Here is a 19,741-nt window from a genome sequence, read left to right on the forward strand (position 1 = left end):
GTCCACACTTACCTACTTTACATCCTATCTTTCCAATCTACGCTTGTGGTATTTCCATAGAGTGCCAACCCAAATTATTGTTACAGCAGCGTCGCATTTCAATAACGGGCTCGTTTCGCGCACTTGCCGACATTCCGTTTATCTTCGGATCATGCACCACGAGTCAGAGTACGCCATGTTACTACCCCGCGTTGCGCTACGCTTATCATTAGCTTGACTTGCGTGGAGCAATCTGTCCGCAGCTAACTAACTTCTGAGATCTACGGACTGCTATCGTTGGCTGCAGCGGCGAGGATATGAAGGTTCTACAACGTTATCTACAGCGGCACCCGCTGCCCCTTAACCGTCTTCCGCAACCCATTTCTCTCCCCACACTGAGCGGCTTTTGCACACCCACCTCAGCACCGACCTGGACTAGTCACATGACAGATTGAAGGCATCTGCCACGTAATGCCCCGACGGCCAGTGAAGCCGCAGGATCGTCAGCGAGTTGTCCGAGCATGCGATCAATGTAAAGCGTCCAAGAAGCGCTGTGATGGCGATCAGCCCTGCAAACCGTGCCAGAAAAAAGGTTGCGACAGTATCTGTCATTATACTGCTGGTCGGAGACATCACCCGTTGCCGCAGCCTCCATTGGTAGCGTCGCATTTGGCTCCGGCGCAGGGCGCACCTTTAATCTTTGAGGGAAGCGAGACCAATGAGGCTATGATATCCCCGAATTCATGGGAGTTTCATGGATCTACAACTATATCGGATAAACCAGGACCCATTTTTGCTCCTACCATACAAGAACATGTTCCTGAAGAAAGTCCTCCCAGCATCGACACCCGAGGATCATCGATTGAAGTTATGGCTCAGCCGTCTATCATGCTATCGAGCCATAGTGGAGAGAAAGGTAAGTACGCGTGGCCTGACCTTCTGTTCAGCTGAGTACTGATTTCGACATTCAACAGTATTCGTTGGCAACACTGCGGCAATATCGTTTTTACAATTCCTTCAGAAGACGTTAGAACGGCAGGTTGGTCCCTCTGGTTTTACCGATGCTCAAGAAAGTCGAAGGTTATTCGAGGCAGATGCTGTCGACAACGGATCGAGCCGGTTTTATGATGGTCTTTGTATTGAAGACAAGAAAGCCTATATTCAGTATTTTTTCGACGCCGTAGGTACTCCTTTCTGGCAAAGTGACTTTTGCAAGAGATTCTAAGAAGCCTCCAGTCAAACGGTCTTCTCGACCTATACACATGGGAAGAAGTATGCAATCTATTACAGATGGAGCCTCGAGCGAGCGTGCATGAACCGACCAGTCCCCCATATCCGAGAACTCTCGAACAGGCCTCGTTGTATCTTATGGTCTCAATTGGTGCCCAATGCTATGGACCCACCAAGGATGCTGTAGTCTGGGCGGCAGAATTGTTCTCCTTTGCCCGCAAGCTGGCCTTCGCACAGATGCTCGAGAATCCAAGCCTGGATCTTGTCAGAGTATTTCTTCTGATGGCTTTCTACATGTTTGGCGCTTGTCGGCGGAACTCTGCCTTCATGTACCTGGGTTGTGCCTCCAAAGCTGCCGACATATTAGGTTTGCATGTATCTGCTCAGCACAAATATGCAGCCCCTTCAACACGAGATGCCCGGTATGTGTCTTGAATCACGCCTACACATGAGTAAGCGCGACTAACAGCTCTTCAGACTCCGCACAGCTAAAAGTATACGTGTCTTCGACGTCGTCTGCAATTCGATTCTTGGACGCTCAAGCAGTACACCATCCCTTCGTCCAGGCCATCCCAGCTGCCCTAGCGACAAACTTGACAACGACGCCAACAGTATCTATAGAGCTTTGGCACTTAGCGCTACGTATGAGATATCAGCGGTCCTTGATACCGCAGTTCAAAAGTCCGGTGATGGCGAGCTGAATATTGACACCGCTGAAAGCTTGGTCCTGGCTTTACAACAGCGGAGCCGAAATTTTCCATCAATATTGCGAAAGTCCAACGAAGAAGAATCTACAAACAGCAGACATACAATCATTGGGAACGTTCACGTTTCTGGAGCTTACTACTTCAGTGTGATACTGGTAACACGACAATTCCTGATCCAACATGTCGTCCCGCAACTGTCAGAGACATCAAGATCCCGGCATCACAACATCGCAGGAAACGCCAAAGTCGACCAGTTGGCAGATGCATGTATTGAGGCAGCTTCGTTCATGGCGCACATGTGTCATCAGGTCATGAAATCGGGGCATCTACTTGGAAATATGTGCATCCTCAAGTAAGTCAACACGATCGTCCTGGAGCAACAACGGGTCTCTAACAACCGCCAGAGCATGGATCTTTGCGACAGGCCTCGTGCTGGGCTTTTCGCTCCTGGTCGAAGACGCGGTCAATTACTCTGAGCGACGAACGGCGTTCCTTAAGTCTCTACACGTGCTGGGCGAGCTTCGAAATCTCAGCCCTCAAGCTGAACAGTACTATGGAATTCTTTCAAGCTTCCATCAAGCTATCAAGGTCTACAAAGATCGAACACACAGGAAAAAGCGGGCGTCCCGAGGAACTCTGGTAGATTGTGTCTTCTTGCCAGAAGGCGCAGGTGACTCCAATGAGCCTGATATCATCGCAACACAACTTCCGAGCCCAGAGATGACTATGCAAGATATATCATCAGCCGACTGGCTTGATAATCTTCCTCTGGACACGCTGAACGATATCGAACCAGTCGACTCTACGCTGATGGGAGATAATGACATTATCATGCGCATGCTTTGGGAGTCGGAGAGGTACGCTATGGACTATCCAGCTGGTATGCTACCGGATGCGGAGTCATGCATGGATTCCTCTACTCAGAATTTAGCTTCTTTACTAAACTAGAATCGCTTCATTATTGAAGCTGAATACAGATGAATAACTCATATTCATTCGTACTATCCAAGTAATGAGCAAAATGTTGTTTCTCAGACTAGGCGACAGTGAACAATAGCTACCCACAAAGCTCTGATAAGCTACTCAGCGATAGTCTGCGGAATTACAGCATGAGTCCACATCTACCAAAAACTAAATGTCCGCGTGAAACATCTGACAAGATCCGAAGTCAGTAAATCTGGTCACTAACAATGCGACCTATTCGTTGATCTAGAAATTTCGACACACTATTCTGAATTTCGGGACTATCTTTCATGAGACAGTGAAACATTGTGTTGTGAAGGAATTGAGAAGCCTAGTGTAGATTCAGATGATCGATGTATTGGACCACCGATCTCTGATGAGATCAAATGGGACGAATATACAAGGAGCGAACGAAGTATAGTATCTCCGGCTCCTAGAGCGGCTCAGTCATGAGTCACGTGTTCAGTGACCTGAGTCGCTCCTTTGAGCATCACAGGAATGCTTATGACGCTCTCTGCGTGTTTGGAGCGCTCCACTTCAGCTCCATGTGATCTGCTGCAACGTATATGAACTGAATGTATTCTCTGAAATCTCTTGCGATGAGACAAAGCCTCCTCCATCGTACCAGCTAAGGTGTTCGTACCCAGACCTTCCGCTACATTATCTCTTACTCATTTTTCTGCTTGTACTCATCCAGCACACCGTCGTAGTCCTTTGGCGTATAAGGAGAAATGAGCTCTTGGATGAAGGTCGGTTTTCGCTTGTTATTGATGCCGACATCCTTCAGCAACATGTCGACATACGGGATGCCCTCGAATACGAAGTCCGGAAGACTTGCTCCATATCCACAAGGGTACCGCCATTTGCCCCATTGAGTGTGCATCATGATCTCTCTTGTGATAGCTTCTTGTGACGTGGGCTCCCGGTCCAGTCTCCCGTCGAAGAAAGCTGTGATCCAAAGGCCTTGGGTACTGGCGCAGATGGCTGTGCTGACCGAAGAGATCATGCCTGCAAAAGCAAAGTTGCGCTTCTCTACCATAGCCGAAGGTATCATAAATCGATAGTAACGGAGTGGCTCAGCTGCTTTCTTGGGTTTGGACCGTAGGACAGGCTGATTTTCCAAGATAGGGAATTGATTCAAGACCTTGGAATCATACTCAAGACTGAGGTTTGCCTGCTCCTTGGCATCTATAGGTAAGCCCAGACCTGCTTCATCTAATCCAGAGAAACGAATGGTTGACTCCTTTTTCCATCCCGTCGAGCATATCATCGCGTCCGCCGTGATCGTAGTACCATTTTGCAGTATGACCTGCCCGGGAGCAAGTTCCTCAATGTTCTCAATGTGAACCCTGACCTTGCCGTCACGAATCATATCGAAGAAGCTGGTGCTGTAATTCAGAATGCTAAGACCACTCCCGATCCAGAAAACAGAGTGCCAGGGCTTCAGTTTTTGGAGCTCGGGGTGATTGTCATATTTGTTCTGGTCAAGAACATCGTTGCCCATGACTAGATGCGTCCTCAGTATCAGTCTCAAATCAAGGTTTCAAGAAACACTCACGGCTCCAGAATCCTTTGACAAGCGCTCGGCCAACGACAGTCCGCTCCAAGAACCGACGCACAAACCCATAGCCATCCTCGTCGCCCCAGGGACATGGACTAAACCACGATAGCGCTCTGACATTAAGTATTGTGTCTATACGCTGCTTGAGCGGAGTAACATGACGTGGCGCAATCCAGACGGGACCATTGCTGTCTGGTCTGATGATGAGGTCGACCGTCGCGCCGCTGTCAACCATAGCATAAGCCACATCGTAGGCAGATTTCGCACCTCCGACCACCACGACATTTCGGACACCTTTCAACTCTTCTGCGCGTCGGCAAAAGTCCTTTGCATGGAATAGCGGCCTATCAAACTTCTCGGATCCATTGTAAACCGGCATGTTTGGCGTTGACGTTAATCCTGTTGCAAGAATAAGTTTTTTTGTGTCGACTTTTCTTTCCCCTTCCGGTGTTGTCACTGTGAGTGTCCATCCGAATTCTGTGGACTCGACAAGACTGACAGTGGAATTGAACTGCACCCGTTCCCAGATACGATAGTGCTTTGCGAAGTCGGTCAGGTATCGATTTAGTACTGCTCCAGGAATATGGCCAAGAGGTTTGACTCCATACTTGTTTTCTGACATGGGAAAGTCGGGAAACTCGTAACTTCCGAGCATGTTGTTCGACTTCAAGCCGGGATACAGTCGTGCTTCAGACCATGTGCCTCCAACAGTATCATTTGACTCCAAGACAGCTATTCTCTGATCGGGATGTGACTGAATGTAAGCCCGAGCGGACCCTAGCCCAAACCACCCTGCATGTAGATGTTAGCAGACTGTTACTTCCACGATAGTCAAACGTGGCTTCTTTCGTGGTTATGATCTAACTTACCAGAACCCACGACCACAAGGTCGTACGACTCGGGTGTCGTTTTGTGCATGTTGGAGTGGGGGGAACAAAGAACGATGAAGGTGAAAGTGAATTTGTCGGTGTAGACTCTTGTTCTGAAGGATGAATTGTGTGCCGTTCAAGAAGCTGATCGCACGCTTTTGAAATAGTTGAGGATGACCGTCTTACCGCAGCTTCTTGTCGTATCAAGGCCCAAAGCTCGACAAGAGGGTTTACCCGAAACCTGTAGCCAATAGAATATGACTGATACGATAGGGGAAACACATAACCTGGGGTACAGTAGCGCAGTGTTCCTATCTGGTGTCGGATAGCGTACCAACATGTGTGTCGGCTAGATAACAAACATTGTCAGCTCAAATTCAAACTATTTCCAAATGAAGACAGCGTAAATGACAAATGTGTTGTAGGGCCGTTTGCGGATAACAAAGAGTCGCGTCTTTTTGAAGGGCTCGGAGGATCCTCCGGATCCTTGTAGTCGCTCTTTCCCTTCCCGCCAACTAATGTAAGGGGCCCACTCCGCCCAGGAGGTCACGATACACTCAAGGCTCGATCATAGGTTGACCGCTTCCGAAGTTCGCGTCTGCACAACAAGAATCTACAGAAAAGGTAAACGCTGGCTCTATACCTGAGAATTCTGACTACTGTGGCTTGACATTAGAGATTCCACGCAAGGGTGGACTGTTTTCGGATTGTCTTTGTTACACAACTGACCCTTACAGAGCCTCCCTTCCTCAGGTCGGATTTCAGTCTGATCAGGATACTGGTGGCAGCCATGGAGCATTGCATTATGTACTACATTACGGTCATGACTCAAAGTGGACTGATAACACCATCAATGGTACCAGCGTGTAAACCCCCGGTGATCTGTATATCGGCAGCGGTTGTATGCCTCGCAGCATCACTTAACAAATATACAATTGCAGGAGTTAGGTCGTTCTGCGTGCTGAGTCTTTGCAAGGGTGGTGCAAGCCACATCTGATCGCCCTCTCTTTTGCTCTTTGATTCGCGCACATCTCGCGTCATCTGAGAGTCGACAAATCCCGGTGAGATCGTGTTGACTCGGATGTTGTGTTTGGCAAGTTCTACTGCAAGTGCTTTTGAAAGCATCAGAATGCCGCCCTTTGAAGCATTGTACGCTGCCATCCTGTAACCCGGAAGGCCGATATGAGAAGACTGGGAAGCAATGAGAACAATGCTACCAGGGGTATCCTGCTTTATAATTTGCTTTGTCACCAGTTGAACAATGAAAAAGACTCCGCGGACCTGTTTCTATCAGTCACACATGGTTGGCTGCGTCCATGTTGCTCGAAACTCACATTTATCTCTTGGATGCGAGTAAATTCCTCCCATGTTTGATCAACGAAAGGTTTATCGATGGCAATACCTGCTGCTGGAACACAGCCATCGATAGTTCCTCCGAGGCTCTCCAAAGCTTTCGTAAATCCTGCGTTGAGGCTCTCTTGCTGAGTGAGGTCGGTCTGGTGGTATGAGGTTTTGACACCAAATTCCGAGGCCAGCCCTTGGAAGTCGGACGTGGGGCGTTCCTGAATGTCTAGGACAGCCACATTGCCACCCATTTCGCAAATCGCTCTTGTAGCTGCGAATCCAATTCCCTGTGCACCGCCTGTGATGAGATAGTTCCGTCCTTTCAGCTCGAACATTGGTCGCACCGGGTCCAGTTTATCTGCCATGTTGATAGGATGTGGAAGCAGTGTCAGAATGAAGTTGACAGTTTCGAAGTAGACAAGTTTTGAATTTGGGTTTGGACTTTGGTGCGAGGGTTTGCGATTGATGAATGAGCTACTTTGCAGAGTCAATTTCACAGGGTCTGCGCCGGCTAGAAGAAATCTGAATCAGTGTTAGCGTCGGCAGCGTTCCTATGCGAACTATAGCTGCAGCCTTGCGTAGGACCCATGAGTAAGATCACTTATCAGTTCGCCACGCTCTCTCCGCGTTGTGTGATTGGAAGGAATCCAACTAACCCTAAGTGCATCTGCCGGGATAATCAACGATAACGTATTCGAGCAACTAGGTACTCGTCACCAAGTAAGCCTTGAGAGCAAACGTAAACTTGCTGTGAGGGATTCTGTCGGAGACGGAGTAGCTGACTTTTCTAGCCTGCGTTCTCTGCCACATGCAGAGCCGTATGGGCCTCCACAACCACGCGCCAGTGAAGTCCTCAGTCTGCATGAACTGCAAATAAACTAGACATCTCGTGCTGCGCTTGATACTCTGTACTGACTCAGAAAGTGCATTACCCATATCGCAGTTGCCGACTGATCGGAGGTACGACTGCCGCCATTGCACCGAAGTCGCACCGTAGGTAAGTTCGCGTCTCTGAGTGGTGTGCTACTCATCATTGTTCGGCGGAGTGAGTTCCAAGGTTCCGGTGCACGCGGCTCTCTATCTACAAGCGTATTCTAAAGAGATGATGCACCATGAGCGTAGCACGATAGGAAGGTGGCGGCATGTGTTGGTGTATATATGCACTCCGTGCCAGCATTTCATCCCACAGACTGTTCAGTTGGGTACTTACTTTTGATCGTATTTTTGAAGGTGTGCTATCATCATGTTCCAAGATATTACAAAACCGCCACCGTCGCTTCCCACAATAGAACTTCTTCGAGTAGACACAGGAGTATCCGTACTGTCACCACTAGTCCGTAGAGGTACTGGACCTCCATTGATCATCCTCACTGCAAACAACGATGACTCCACAAAAATAGTTGAAGGAGTCCCATCGCATCTGGTAAAATGGGCTGAAGAGGGATTTACGGTTGCTGAAATTCAGCAACACGCACTCGAGGAACATGCAGCCGGGGCCTTGAAGCGAAGTATCCAGGCTTTGAGGGAGAACCCAAAATGCGAACCTAAAGACAATATTGGACTCGTTGGTGAGTACTGTCCCGAGCTATTAACCGAATTCGAAAACTCACGGTATCATGTTCACAGCGTACGAACCAGCTTCATGGAACCTGGCTGCAGATGCTGTCAACGACAGACCCGATATCAAGGCTGCAGTAATTTACGCAGATGCCTCGGAAAAAGTTGCTATATCAGCTTCAAAGGTGGCTGTTTTGCATCATTTGGCAGGCAGTAAAAGCAACAATCCGACGAGATCAACCCTTCTAACAGAATATCACTATCCCGGAGTCGAGACCTACAAGTTCGCAACACCCTTTCATAATGCCTTCCACTACACCACGGAAGCACTGTCACATACTCGCTCTCTCACACATCTCAAGTCTCGCTTGGGTGGCCCTTATTTTGATCTCGAAGTCATTTGGGATGAACACTGTTACTATGAATTCGCGGATCGGTCGGTTGAGCATACCATGAGCACGATGGTACAAGAGCCATACGTCAATCACGTACCTACTGTAAGCGTGCCCCCTTGTAAAGTTTGCAGCCCTGACAAAATGCTAGCTTACAGGAGGCGTGAGCCGAGGGCCACTGACGGATTTCTACCGGCATAACTTCATTTTCAACAATTCTGCTGATACAGCACTGGAGCTTGTCAGCAGGTCTATTGCAATTGACCGGGTCATCGACGAGTTCATCTTCAGTTTCACGCATGATCGTGAACTGGACTGGCTGTAAGTCGTCTAGTACTGATCGACGGACTTGAACACTAACAATACTCATCAGGGTACCTGGAATCCCTCCGACAAATCTGAAAGTCGAAGTCCCATTCTCAGCTGTTGTTAACATTCGTGGAGACCGCCTATACCACGAACACATCTCGTGGGATCAAGGCACTGTTTTGAGGCAGCTGGGGCTGTTGCCCGAGTATCTTCCATTTCCTCACCCGCTGCCAGATGGTAGATCTCCTGCGCCAGGCAAATCGTTCGAATATCGAGTCCCTGTCGCAGGCACCGATACTGCAAACAAGATGCGTGACCGGAATCTAGTGCAGTCAAATGAGATGTTCGACTTCAAGATCAGAGAAGTGTAGATTATAATTAGATAGTACACATTTGAATGATTGCTACCTTCATCATGACCGCTCTTGAAACTCTATGTGTTCATTACTGCTCTGTATCATTGGCACAGGTTCCAATCAATCATTTTTCTCACACACAAGTTATCCGCGTCTGGAGGATCCAGTGGCGATATGTAGCGCGAGTGAAGTATGAACCATAGGAGGTCGCTGGAGGGACGTCTGAAAAAGCTTAGCAGTACGGGTTAGGCAGGAATATGTTACTGTGTAATAGCTGTACCTTTGTAACTGGCGTTTTTAGCGCTGATAGCTAATTGATTTTTTGCTGGGATACTATATCGAAGAAATGCGCCGAGGGACTTCGAATCAGCGTCCCTCAAATGCGCCGTGATGGTCCGCGTGACATGTCACTAGCGGCAAGCTGTGCAATCACTGGTCGGAATGACTGCCTCCGCTCTGATGGCTTCAAAATGACTGCGACAATACCGAGCTCACAGCTTGGTAAATGACGGACGCTAGCAATGAGCGCTCACAGGTCCGATTCATGGGCACCTTCGCGCGGCAATTCTAGTCGCAACATAGCAAGATCGTCGCGGCACCTCCTGATGCAATCAAGCGTCAAAGGCAGCTATTGCTCGGCAACAGACATCCTCCTAACGACCGCCTTCCCAACAACATAGCGCTGTGCTGCGCGCAAATGTTTCACAGCGACAGACACAACACGAGCTATGACTGTTTCGAACCGAGTTTAGCAACGAACCACGACGTCACCGCGTGCATAAGGGCATTGACGTACTGTATCTTAGCCCACGGCATCTTTAGGGCCACCAGGCCCACGATGATTACATCCTCAGGTATCGCGACCAGTCGCCCACACTTACCAGCACGCGATCCGCGTCCTCAAACGATAGACCACGGACCAATTATAGTCATGTTAGCGTGCAAGGCTGGTGCACAGGCCGTCTTGTACCTGCGTCTCGGCAGCGCAATGACCAGAAATGTTGGTTGAAGAATAGCCGTTGGTGTTTCCTCATTTCTGGTGCTGACATAGATGATGGCGAATGGGAGGCTTATGCAACAGCCACAAGCCATCTCGCACTCAGCTATTTCGCTGGGATTGTGACAACACGATACCCAAGGCTCAGATGACCCAGCACAGAGATTTGCGTTGCTGTCGGTCATCTCGGCTTCGTCGATGGGAAATTAGCACTAACCTCAACTAGTCCGCGCCTCAGCCGAAGGAACGACCTTGTCGCATTTCCCCAGGCCTCATCCCCTAAAAGCGCCGGCGTGCTGCACATCCTGGCTTGATGCGCAGAAATTAGCGCGTTCGAGTGCCCCAGTAACGACGTTTTACCGTTTGCGTACCTGAAGCTGCCAGGTTTAATCTCAAGGACCCCTATCCTAACGTCTTGGACGCATGGCAGCGGCCGTGCCCACGGGATCATGGGAAGTCTATCAAAAGCCCTCTGTTCCCCAGTTGCGTGCCTACTTTGCTTCCACCGCAAGGCTTCGTACGCATCAACAGCCTCGTGAGCAAAGTCAACGGCCTCCGCGCCCCGTCACTCGTTTACAACCAACCCGATTCACTCATTCAGCGGCCGCACACAAGCTAAGATCGAATCCGTCATCAACCCGACGTCAAGATGAAGGCCTCCATCGTCGCTGCTTCGGCGCTTGTCGCATCTGTTGCTGCTTTCGAGCACAAGAACCACGCTGGCTTCCACATGCGCCGGGCTGCCTATGAGCCCGTCCAGGACGAGATCTGCACGGTCTACACGACTGTCTACGTCCACGCCCGTACGTGATCAATCAAGCTCAACCAAAGCTAGAACTTCGTAGTTTGGGCAGAGGAAGAATATGTCGAGATTTGTTTGACTGACGTCTTTCAGTGCCGTCGATCGTCCCCAACACCACTGCCATCTATGAGCCCTCCACTCCCGCAGCGGAGACCTCGACCTCGTGCACCGAGGAGGAGAAGACTAGCTCTATCTACACCCCCATCGTGATCTCCACCAAGACACCTGAGGCTTCTCACCCAGCCTACCCCACCGTCCCGGTCGTACCAGAGGTTTCTAAGCCGGCCGTTCCTGTCTCCTCCCAACCAGCTGTCCCTGAGTATCCCACTAAGCCAGTTGTGCCCGAGGTGTCCAAGCCAGCTGTCCCTGAGTATCCCACTAAGCCAGTTGTGCCCGAGGTGTCCAAGCCGGCTGTGCCTGAGGTTTCCAAGCCAGCGGTTCCTGAGGTTTCCAAGCCAGCGGTTCCTGAGGTTTCCAAGCCAGCGGTTCCTGAGTACCCCACCAACCCTGTTCCAGAGTCGTCGAAGGAGGTTCCTCAGCCTTCAAAGCCTGCTACTCCTGAGTACCCTACCAAGCCTGTCGACACCCCTAAGCCTACTCCCACCAGCTCCAAGGCTGTCGACACTCCCAAGCCTACACCCAGCAGCTCTAAGACTGCTGAGAAGCCCAAGCCTACCGGAAGCTACAGCTCTGGTGGCCGCATCGTCACCAATGGCAAGAAGTGGGCCATGACCTACACACCCTACGCCCCCGATGGTAACTGCAAGACCGAGGCCGACATCAAGTCCGACATCAAGCAGATTGCCGATTTTGGCTTCACCACCATCCGCTCCTACAGCACCGACTGCGGTGTCTTCGAGTACGTCGTCCCGGCGTGCCAGGAACACGGCCTGAAGATTATTTACGGTATCTTCCTCGAGGCCGGCGGCAGCGGCGGCAAGGGTCCCTTCTCGCAGTACGCCAACAACCAGCTCGAGGACATCAAGAAGAATGCGCCCAAGGATGGCGTCGCTATGGTCATCGTCGGCAACGAGTGCATGTTCAACAACAACTGCGTGCCCGGCGAGCTTGCCTCGTACATTGACCACGTTCGCGAGCAGCTCCAGGGCGCCGGTTTCCCCAAGGACATTGCCATCACTACCACTGAGCCCGTCGGCACCTGGGAGGAGAAGGGCGCTGAGCTGTGCGCACACATCGACGTCTTCACCGTTCAGGTCCACCCCTACTTCACTGCCACCATCTCGCCCGACATGGCCGGCGACTTCGCCGCGCAGCAGCTCGAGCAGGCCGCCAAGGTGTGCCCCGAGGCCGCCGCCAAGGGCAAGTACATTTCCGAGATCGGCTGGCCCAGCGCGGGTAATTCCAACGGCTTGGCTGTCGCCGGAGAAGCGGAGCAGAGGGAGGCGATGAAGAAGATCATCGAGAGCGTCGGCGCCGAGTCCACGCTGTTCAGCTTCAAGGACGACCCGTGGAAGCACCCCGGTGCCCTGGGTGTGGAGCAGCACTTTGGCTGCATCGATGCGCTTACGTACTAAGCGCGCACCCTCTAGCATAGGCGGACAGACACCGAGTTCCAATGTCAAGCACTCTGCAGACCTGTCTCGATAAGAGCGTCTGTGGAGCACCTCCATTCGTGTCCACGATTTCGCGCCCTTTACGTATTAACGCTTGTATATGGTTGGAGACATTCCTTCTTGATGGCTGCCCCTGGTCGGTAGTTTAGCGACGGCCTGCGGTATTATTCTAGTGTGTAATTCCTTAATCTTACTACATATGACACCAACCTCCGATGACGCCCGTCCGTGCGTTACATTGTAATTCGCGCGCTCGTATTCATATTCCTCTGACGTGAGAGCGGCCTCACTGTCCCTGTCAGATCCCTGATGTCGAACGTTCTTTGTCGGCATTGTTGACTGCACTGTGAAAGTCGGGCTGTTTGTATGACCCACGCTAGTCCAGAGTTTCGGGTATGCTTAGGCTCATGGATGGTACTCAGCATCGCTTTGTTCGCTTAAACAACGTGATGAGACGAGTGAGAGAGACGATATCTTCTTCATATGGCTGTCAACACTGTGCATGAAGGGCAAACAAGTCTGCCTCTCCAGCTGATGCGACCTTCATTTGCAACACCGAGCGCTCTGTAATATTACTTTCGCAAACGAGACCTGTATTCTTCTTCAAGGCTCGCCATGCAGGCGAGCACTTAACGAAAAAAACCATCCATATGACAACGGACTGAGCATGCGGCTGATGCTGTTCGCAGGCGGACTTGCCACCCTCACGACATACACCTTTCGAATGGATATCCTGTCTGCATCCTCTTAAGTGTAATGCCAACTGTCGGGATGAAGGCGTATTACGTGTCACGATGAGCCAGCTCACCCAGGCTTTCAAGCACCCTTGACTTTGTACAGCGCGTCACCGTGTCCGCGCCACTGTTCCCACCAGGTACGCGCCGAATACACGAACAGAGGCCTACCCCTCAAATGGCAGCCGACGGGACGAACAGCGTAGAGCAGCGACGCAGCGACGCCCAACCTTTACCACGGAGGCCTTGTGAGATTCGCAAGGATGGTAGGCCTGCGACGAGCACCCGGTACGCGCAGCAAGCAGAAGCAGCGACGGAGGACGCGGGCGGAAGCGGCGATAGAGGACGCAGGAGATTGAGCGTTGACACCCAGAGTCGTATACCCCGGCGGAAGAGTGCTGGCATTGCTCAGTAGCGGAGGACTGTTGGCAGACTTGCACCAGCACAGTATCGCCAAAACGCCTGTCGGGAACGCGAGCGATGCACCGACACTTGTTATCCGAATGCGCATGATCGACCAACCGATCATGATGAGAACGCACTGCATAGTTGTGCTGACCCAACTGGTGCGTCTAGGTAGAGCCGCCAAACACCGAAGTGTTGAAGCGCACTCAGCTCCCAGGCTGGATGTTGTCTGGAGTTGGAACACTCAGAGGAGCTCGATAGACGCGTCGACCTCCTGCAGCTTCAAACGCACCCAAGCTCACTGGCTAGGAATGCATTGCCCCAGCCCGCCTGAAGCAGGCCAGTGCAGCCAAGTAGACCACCCGCAAAGCGGCACGAATCACTCTTTGTTTCTCGGTCTGAAGCCTGGTCGAAAGTGAAGTGTCTATCAAGCACATCCTGCGTGAAAGGTGGCATTGAACAATGCAAATCTAGAGTACTGTTATTGAATGAGGGGGATCCAACAAGGGCGCGACAGCTTAGGGATGACTTACGATGTGCAGAAAAGGTAGAGAAGAAGAGAAAGAGTGAGGGCGACGTAGGTTATATATGGCTCGCGGCGCTCGGCGCGGGAGCTAGCCGCTTTTGTTTCACAGTGAAGGTGAAAAGCTGCGAAGGCACTACGTAATTCACGCAAACTGGACAAAGACCACACAGAGTGGGTCCTATCGTTATTCATCATGAAGCAAAAATGCAAATGTCGCACCAACGAGCAAGCGCAGCTATACAGTTGCACTTCCGTGCAGACTTTACGATTTGGCTGGGGGCTGTTTCGTATAGCAAGAGTCCTGTCGTCATATCACATCGAGAGCCCAGAGTATTCTGGCAGACTAATCTTCCTGAAGCTACTGTGTACTCGCAGCGTGTTTGTATGTGATCGTTTCTCGTCAGTCATTTCCAGGCAGACGACTCGACCTCACACCGCCCGCTGTGCCCGCAATTGTCCTTTCATTTTTCGGAAAATTTTGGTGCCTGCAGCTATGAAGACAGTTTGATAGCCTTAGATCGATGCGAATCGGCGATTTCGCTGGGTACACAGGTGAAGTGAGGTGAAGGGCACGCATCCAAGTACCTCGCCTCGCGTACCCTTCGCACGCATGTCCACCAGCTTGTTTACTCCCAACAAGTCACCCTTCTTCTTGCGTTATAACAGCCGTATCCACAATGCCGAGCGCCATCGTCAGTCTTCCACGCATCGCAGCGCCACCTCAATGGCTTGATCTTGAGGAATACGTTGGTTACTATATCGGCGGAGGTACCGCACTCATCATCTCCCTGGAAGATGAAGTCCTTCATTTGAGCTTCTGGAACGGGCAGGATGCGAACTACACCATCAAGCCCCTCCGATGCCGGTTCCAGTTCCGAAGTTGGGCCACACACTTATTTCCGATAGCCAGGATCATGTCAAATGGCCAGCCGTCCGATGAATTCAACACGAAGGTACATTTGATAAGCTTCAACGTGTCGGACTCGAGGTCCCAGAAGATAACCTCGTTTGTGTGGCAGATGCCTGACACGACTTGCCCCCGGCGCTTTGTCAAGACGAGGCAGTCACCGCTGCTCAAGCTGCCACAAGAGATCGTCGACCATATCATGAAGTTCGTACTCACCACGAGTACCCATTTGAAAGGCGTCATCCATCTACACGAGGAAAAGAACCATTTCGTGGTTGCAGAAACCAAATCCATGCCTGCTGGAGGAGAACAGAAGCGTTGGAAAGGAAACCGAGAAGACCTTCCGCCGCTGTTTAATCAAGTCCAGTTTACGTGTCGTTCGCTCTTGAAGAGTACACGAGGGCTTGAGCTGCAGTACAACGTGCTCAAGTGCAATGGATGGACGTTCGATTCGATTCGCAGGGCAGAGGATAGACCAGAGCTACACCACCTACTCTATAACGCGCGTCAAGTTACACTGTCGGGGGACTTCACCCTAGGTCGTCACCCCGATGAGAACGTATTGCACGGCCTCATTCAATTTGGGAAGACCCACCCACTCACTAATATCCGGGTTGAGGTGAACGCAATGCACTTGAACGGAATCCGCTCTCTTAAAGGGTTCGTAGCGTTTGCTTTGTTCATCCGCGAAGCCATCCGGGGGATTCCGCGACCTAGGTGGGCACAAGTTCGTCAGCAAAAGATTGCCTATTGGCTTCGCGGCAAGGCGCCGGGGACTCTGAACATCCCAAATGTTGTGTTCTGTCCACGTCGCCCAGTCGATATCAGAGATGATCAGGATTTCAACCAGCAGCAGACCTACGAGCTGGTGAGGAATAAAGGAAGGAATGCTGAGGTCCTTCGCAGCCACTTCAGAGAAGAAGGTGCCTTGGTGCAGTTATTGGGCTCAGACGCGCCAAAAGATAAGACCGAACTGGCAATTCTCAACGCGAAGACAGGCGCCGATGCCTGCTTTGAGTTACTCAAGCACTGGTACACCAAGGGCATCTAGACCGCAGTAAGTATAACCAACTACTCGATTAGATCAACATACTGACCAAGCAGGTTGCGCGCACTGGACAGACTCCGGGGTACGTATCGAAGGACAAAGGCGGGACCGCAGCCGACCGGACTGATTCCAAGCTGGCTAATTCTGTACTGGAACGGGGAGCGTGGAGTCGCGTAGCAAGTGTGGGAGCAACCTAGAAGTAATTGAGGATCTCCACCATCGTCGGTATACACCAGAATCGTTCTTTCCCGACACAGAGAAACTGACCACGTGCTGGACCCCTGTTCCGACTCCGACTGACCTCATTGCAGCTGCCATTGTCAGTGCCCGAAGACGTTGCAAAGGTAGGTGATTAGAAAAGCTCAATTTGGGGTATGTAATCCTAAGCCAAGCACACCTTGCCAACAGGAACGCGCGCATCGAGTCCTGGCGAGGTTTGAGATCGCGACAACTCTTGCTCGGCGTCGAGCAGCGTAGACGTATTATACATAATAACAGCGTGCGGGAGACAGATGCGTAGAGACGCAGAATACGCAATGCAGTGGCGTGCTAAAGCCGTATCTCGGTGATGCAAAACAAGAGGACGGTGAAGGTGGAAGGAGGTGCGGGTCATGCGATAATCGGCCGTGAAAGCATCTTAATGATGAATGAGGGGGTATCGATCGTTTCAAGAGGAGGATAAAGTGCGGACGGGCTATGGCCACCAGCCTTGTCTCTTGTAGCTTGCGACGACCTCTTCGACGGCTTCTTTTGTGAGCTTCTCGTGGACGTACCTGGAGTGTTTGTTAGTGTTAGTCAGCACCGGATTTCGGAAAGCGCTTACTTGAATCCTGTGTCTTTCATGAATGCACTGCCATCCATGCTGAGGTCTGTGTCTTTCAACAGCTCCTTCTCCATGAAAGGACTCAGCGGACTTGACTGGCTGATACCAGCTGTGTTTTGGAGCTCTGCCCACGGGTCTAGCGTCTCGTCGTTGACTTCATCAACTACGTGGTCCATATTCAGCCTCGCAAATGCTGATATCAATGTGCCGTGGAAGCCGGTCTCGATTTTGAAGACATCGCTAATGATGTTGGCGACAGTTCTTTGTGCTACTGCATGTCAGCTCGTGCTTACAATCCGAATACTGGCGACTTACAGGTATTACCAAGATCCACGATGTTGTAAATTGGCGCTGATGTCTTCTTCGGCTGCTTGACGTACCACTCAGCGCCTGTCCACAGCGCTCGTGCCACATCGTCAATGTGCACAGTGTTTGTCTTCAAGTCCTCTTTCCACAACCATCTCATCTCCTTTCCCTTGCTCTGATACACCCTCGCCATGCACAGCGCTGTGCTGAGGTACTTCCCTGTGTACGGCCCATACGCATTCGCAAGCCTCATGATCATCAGATTGAGCCCTTCAACCTTGGCCAGATCCTCCTCAGCCTTGAGCTTCCACTTCGCCTGGTTGTTCCACGGCTTCAGCTTGTCCGTCTCTTTGCGCGGCGCTGACTCGGGCTTGTACACCATGCCTGTGCTGAGCTCCTGGAAGCACCGAACCTTGCGCTTCGCGGCTTCGCGGCCGACAGCCATAGACAGGGCGTGGGAGCGGAGTTCGTAAACCTTATCATCTTGCGAGAAGCGCGTCTCGCCGCCGCAGTTGAACACAAAGTCGAATTCTTTGCCGCCTTCTCGGTCGAAGATGCGCGCTAGCGAGCCTGTGGCTTGTATCAGTCCACGCTGGTTGTGAGGCGGAGGGGTACGTACGTTCTTGCGAGGCGTCAGCCTGCATGAAGCGCTCCCTCGAACACGCTTCGCGGAATTCGGGCGCGAGCCATGCGAGCTCGGGCAGGTGCTTATCGACAAGGCGAATTTCCGAGGCAAGGTTGTTGTCGTGGATGTATTTTGCGAGGTTTCGTCCAACGTAGCCTGGAACAGGTTTGTTAGCCCTCATGTTGCAGTTGCGTGCGGGGACATTTCGAGCTGCGTGACGTACCCAGGCCGCCTATGATCAGCACCGTTGGCTTTGCTTCTGTCGACATTGTTGCACACACCGAGAGGACTCTGCTTCCAGCGCAAGTGCTCTTCTGGGGGACTGTCGTGTGCTGTGCGTGCTACTGTATGCATGCAGTCTCAAACCTGGGAGATGAGCGGTGGTGATTGATCGCCGCGCTCAGGACTCAGGCCGCGCCGTGACTGCAGTAATAGGTACCGGTGCTTGGGAACTGTCACACCTTTGCGAGGAACAGGACGGGCCGCGACTGCTTTTACAAATTTGACGGAGGAGTCGGCGGAGCAGTAGTCCAAGAGAGGATGCCGCGGCGCAAATGTCATACAGATCCAATTGATCAGCGCGATTCATTGACGTGCAGACCGCTGCAATGGGGCGAGTGCGAGCCCAAAGCCAATACTTAAACCGCGGACACGACAGCTTGGACGGACCAGTTTTAAGTGCATTGTTTGGATTGGGGAGGGAGATACGCTCCCCGCGGACGGTGGAGCTTGTGGCTGATGCCGCATCTCATCACGTTTGCGCCGCAAAAGTGATCTATCGTTTCTTTTTCGCTTGCAGGTGCCGCACACTTCGCCAGATACAGCCAGATACATCACATGTCACGCAGGCTTGACTTTCGTCATGGCGCTGCAGGTACCGGATCTCTGCGAGCCGTCTGTCGCACGGCATCGCGGCAGGTCCAATATTGACTTCTGCGCCTTATGCACAGCGCGAGATGCGGGTGATGAACATTGGAACCGGACGGAAGCCAAGTAGAACGACGGCGCGCTCCCGTAGCCCTGGACCTTCCCTGAAGCCTCCATAGCTGGACTGCTAGGCTGTCGTATGACAGGTGCCCAACCATGAAGCGGGGCTCAGGGGTGACATTTTCTACCACGCTGGCAGGATTGCTGATTCATGGTGTGTATGCTAGGTACGAGTGTTGACACGGGTCGGCCACTTCACTCTAGAGCTCGCCATCTTTCACTGTTGTCGGGGTCTTTTGCGTTGCACAATTCAGCTCGATCAAACAGTTTGGCGCTGGTTCAGGGTTCTGCTGTCGTGCCCCTCATGCACTAGCATCGACCCTGCAATTCCTGCCCTGGCCGCTACACCTGCAGCAGCGTAAACAGTTCTGCGGTGAGGCCAGGAGCAAGACCCAAAAGCGACCTGGAGAAACACACTCGCTGTTCACACTTGCGGGGCGCCCGAAGCTACGGAGCCATGTGGCCAACAGACTCTTGCCTGAATCCTAGGGCATGAGTCGTGGTCGTCAAAGTTTGCACTCTTTCAAACATGGCTTGACGTCTACGGGTCGATATTTCCGCGCACCTGGCCACAAGCTCGCTGTGTTACACATTTTGGTGGATCTGCAATCCGTGGTGCAGCCGGGCGCAGTCTCCGCCTGATGTAGTCCCCAGACATGTCCGTGAGCAGCAGTTCCAGAAGGCTTCCACGGAATAATGTCTGATATTCATTTGTGGAACTGTCGTATACACGCTCAGAC

General features: G+C 51.7%; 7 protein-coding genes across 7 annotated transcripts; 4 read left to right on the forward strand and 3 right to left on the reverse strand.

The window, feature by feature from the left end:
• Positions 1 to 310: 310 nt before the first annotated feature.
• Positions 311 to 2,904, forward strand: C7974DRAFT_390570 (uncharacterized protein). Its single transcript, XM_046141477.1, has 5 exons — positions 311 to 895; positions 954 to 1,159; positions 1,216 to 1,631; positions 1,687 to 2,268; positions 2,321 to 2,904. Exons 1-5 carry the CDS (start codon positions 451 to 453, stop codon positions 2,862 to 2,864), a joined length of 2,193 nt encoding a protein of 730 aa, XP_045999165.1. The 5' UTR covers positions 311 to 450; the 3' UTR covers positions 2,865 to 2,904.
• Positions 2,905 to 3,139: 235 nt separating this feature from the next.
• Positions 3,140 to 5,466, reverse strand: C7974DRAFT_355971 (uncharacterized protein). Its single transcript, XM_046139583.1, has 3 exons — positions 5,310 to 5,466; positions 4,438 to 5,232; positions 3,140 to 4,385 (listed from the first exon to the last, which is right to left on the reverse strand). The coding sequence occupies exons 1-3, from the start codon at positions 5,356 to 5,358 to the stop codon at positions 3,547 to 3,549; spliced, it is 1,683 nt and encodes a 560-aa protein (XP_045999166.1). The 5' UTR covers positions 5,359 to 5,466; the 3' UTR covers positions 3,140 to 3,546.
• A 352-nt stretch (positions 5,467 to 5,818) lies between these two features.
• C7974DRAFT_390573 (uncharacterized protein) lies at positions 5,819 to 7,150 on the reverse strand. Its single transcript, XM_046141478.1, has 2 exons — positions 6,644 to 7,150; positions 5,819 to 6,590 (listed from the first exon to the last, which is right to left on the reverse strand). The coding sequence occupies exons 1-2, from the start codon at positions 7,016 to 7,018 to the stop codon at positions 6,138 to 6,140; spliced, it is 828 nt and encodes a 275-aa protein (XP_045999167.1). The 5' UTR covers positions 7,019 to 7,150; the 3' UTR covers positions 5,819 to 6,137.
• Positions 7,151 to 7,702: 552 nt separating this feature from the next.
• On the forward strand, positions 7,703 to 9,319 carry C7974DRAFT_390574 (uncharacterized protein). Its single transcript, XM_046141479.1, has 4 exons — positions 7,703 to 8,221; positions 8,280 to 8,707; positions 8,754 to 8,923; positions 8,976 to 9,319. Exons 1-4 carry the CDS (start codon positions 7,897 to 7,899, stop codon positions 9,280 to 9,282), a joined length of 1,230 nt encoding a protein of 409 aa, XP_045999168.1. The 5' UTR covers positions 7,703 to 7,896; the 3' UTR covers positions 9,283 to 9,319.
• Positions 9,320 to 10,814: 1,495 nt separating this feature from the next.
• C7974DRAFT_151175 (beta-glucosidase 5) lies at positions 10,815 to 12,849 on the forward strand. Its single transcript, XM_046135777.1, has 2 exons — positions 10,815 to 11,067; positions 11,160 to 12,849. Exons 1-2 carry the CDS (start codon positions 10,914 to 10,916, stop codon positions 12,599 to 12,601), a joined length of 1,596 nt encoding a protein of 531 aa, XP_045999169.1. The 5' UTR covers positions 10,815 to 10,913; the 3' UTR covers positions 12,602 to 12,849.
• A 2,133-nt stretch (positions 12,850 to 14,982) lies between these two features.
• On the forward strand, positions 14,983 to 16,263 carry C7974DRAFT_411405 (uncharacterized protein; the record flags this gene model as incomplete). The annotated part of the gene is made up of 1 exon (XM_046143554.1): positions 14,983 to 16,263. One exon carries the CDS (start codon positions 14,983 to 14,985, stop codon positions 16,261 to 16,263), a length of 1,281 nt encoding a protein of 426 aa, XP_045999170.1.
• Positions 16,264 to 16,817: 554 nt separating this feature from the next.
• On the reverse strand, positions 16,818 to 18,441 carry C7974DRAFT_151190 (NAD dependent epimerase/dehydratase family protein). Its single transcript, XM_046135778.1, has 5 exons — positions 18,238 to 18,441; positions 18,009 to 18,170; positions 17,399 to 17,959; positions 17,084 to 17,351; positions 16,818 to 17,033 (listed from the first exon to the last, which is right to left on the reverse strand). Exons 1-5 carry the CDS (start codon positions 18,281 to 18,283, stop codon positions 16,955 to 16,957), a joined length of 1,116 nt encoding a protein of 371 aa, XP_045999171.1. The 5' UTR covers positions 18,284 to 18,441; the 3' UTR covers positions 16,818 to 16,954.
• Positions 18,442 to 19,741: the final 1,300 nt, after the last annotated feature.

This window comes from Boeremia exigua, assembly GCF_020726555.1.
Source record: "Boeremia exigua strain MPI-SDFR-AT-0100 chromosome Unknown C7974scaffold_4, whole genome shotgun sequence".
Lineage (NCBI taxonomy): Eukaryota > Fungi > Ascomycota > Dothideomycetes > Pleosporales > Didymellaceae > Boeremia > Boeremia exigua.

Coding starts and splice junctions, on each gene's coding strand:
- C7974DRAFT_151190 (XM_046135778.1), bottom strand. CDS start 18,283: ATGTCGACAGAAGCAAAGCCAACGGTGCTGATCATAGGCGGCCTGG. Junction 17,352..17,398: donor CGTGGATCTTGGTAATACCT/GTAAGTCGCCAG, acceptor GACATGCAGTAG/CACAAAGAACTGTCGCCAAC. Junction 17,034..17,083: donor ATGAAAGACACAGGATTCAA/GTAAGCGCTTTC, acceptor CAAACACTCCAG/GTACGTCCACGAGAAGCTCA.
- C7974DRAFT_151175 (XM_046135777.1), top strand. CDS start 10,914: ATGAAGGCCTCCATCGTCGCTGCTTCGGCGCTTGTCGCATCTGTTGCT. Junction 11,068..11,159: donor GACTGTCTACGTCCACGCCC/GTACGTGATCAA, acceptor GACGTCTTTCAG/TGCCGTCGATCGTCCCCAAC.
- C7974DRAFT_390574 (XM_046141479.1), top strand. CDS start 7,897: ATGTTCCAAGATATTACAAAACCGCCACCGTCGCTTCCCACAATAGAA. Junction 8,222..8,279: donor AGACAATATTGGACTCGTTG/GTGAGTACTGTC, acceptor TCATGTTCACAG/CGTACGAACCAGCTTCATGG. Junction 8,924..8,975: donor GATCGTGAACTGGACTGGCT/GTAAGTCGTCTA, acceptor AATACTCATCAG/GGTACCTGGAATCCCTCCGA.
- C7974DRAFT_390570 (XM_046141477.1), top strand. CDS start 451: ATGCCCCGACGGCCAGTGAAGCCGCAGGATCGTCAGCGAGTTGTCCGA. Junction 896..953: donor GAGCCATAGTGGAGAGAAAG/GTAAGTACGCGT, acceptor GACATTCAACAG/TATTCGTTGGCAACACTGCG. Junction 1,632..1,686: donor CCTTCAACACGAGATGCCCG/GTATGTGTCTTG, acceptor ACAGCTCTTCAG/ACTCCGCACAGCTAAAAGTA.
- C7974DRAFT_355971 (XM_046139583.1), bottom strand. CDS start 5,358: ATGCACAAAACGACACCCGAGTCGTACGACCTTGTGGTCGTGGGTTCT. Junction 5,233..5,309: donor CCTTGTGGTCGTGGGTTCTG/GTAAGTTAGATC, acceptor ATCTACATGCAG/GGTGGTTTGGGCTAGGGTCC. Junction 4,386..4,437: donor TGTCAAAGGATTCTGGAGCC/GTGAGTGTTTCT, acceptor GGACGCATCTAG/TCATGGGCAACGATGTTCTT.
- C7974DRAFT_390573 (XM_046141478.1), bottom strand. CDS start 7,018: ATGGCAGATAAACTGGACCCGGTGCGACCAATGTTCGAGCTGAAAGGA. Junction 6,591..6,643: donor CTCGCATCCAAGAGATAAAT/GTGAGTTTCGAG, acceptor TGATAGAAACAG/GTCCGCGGAGTCTTTTTCAT.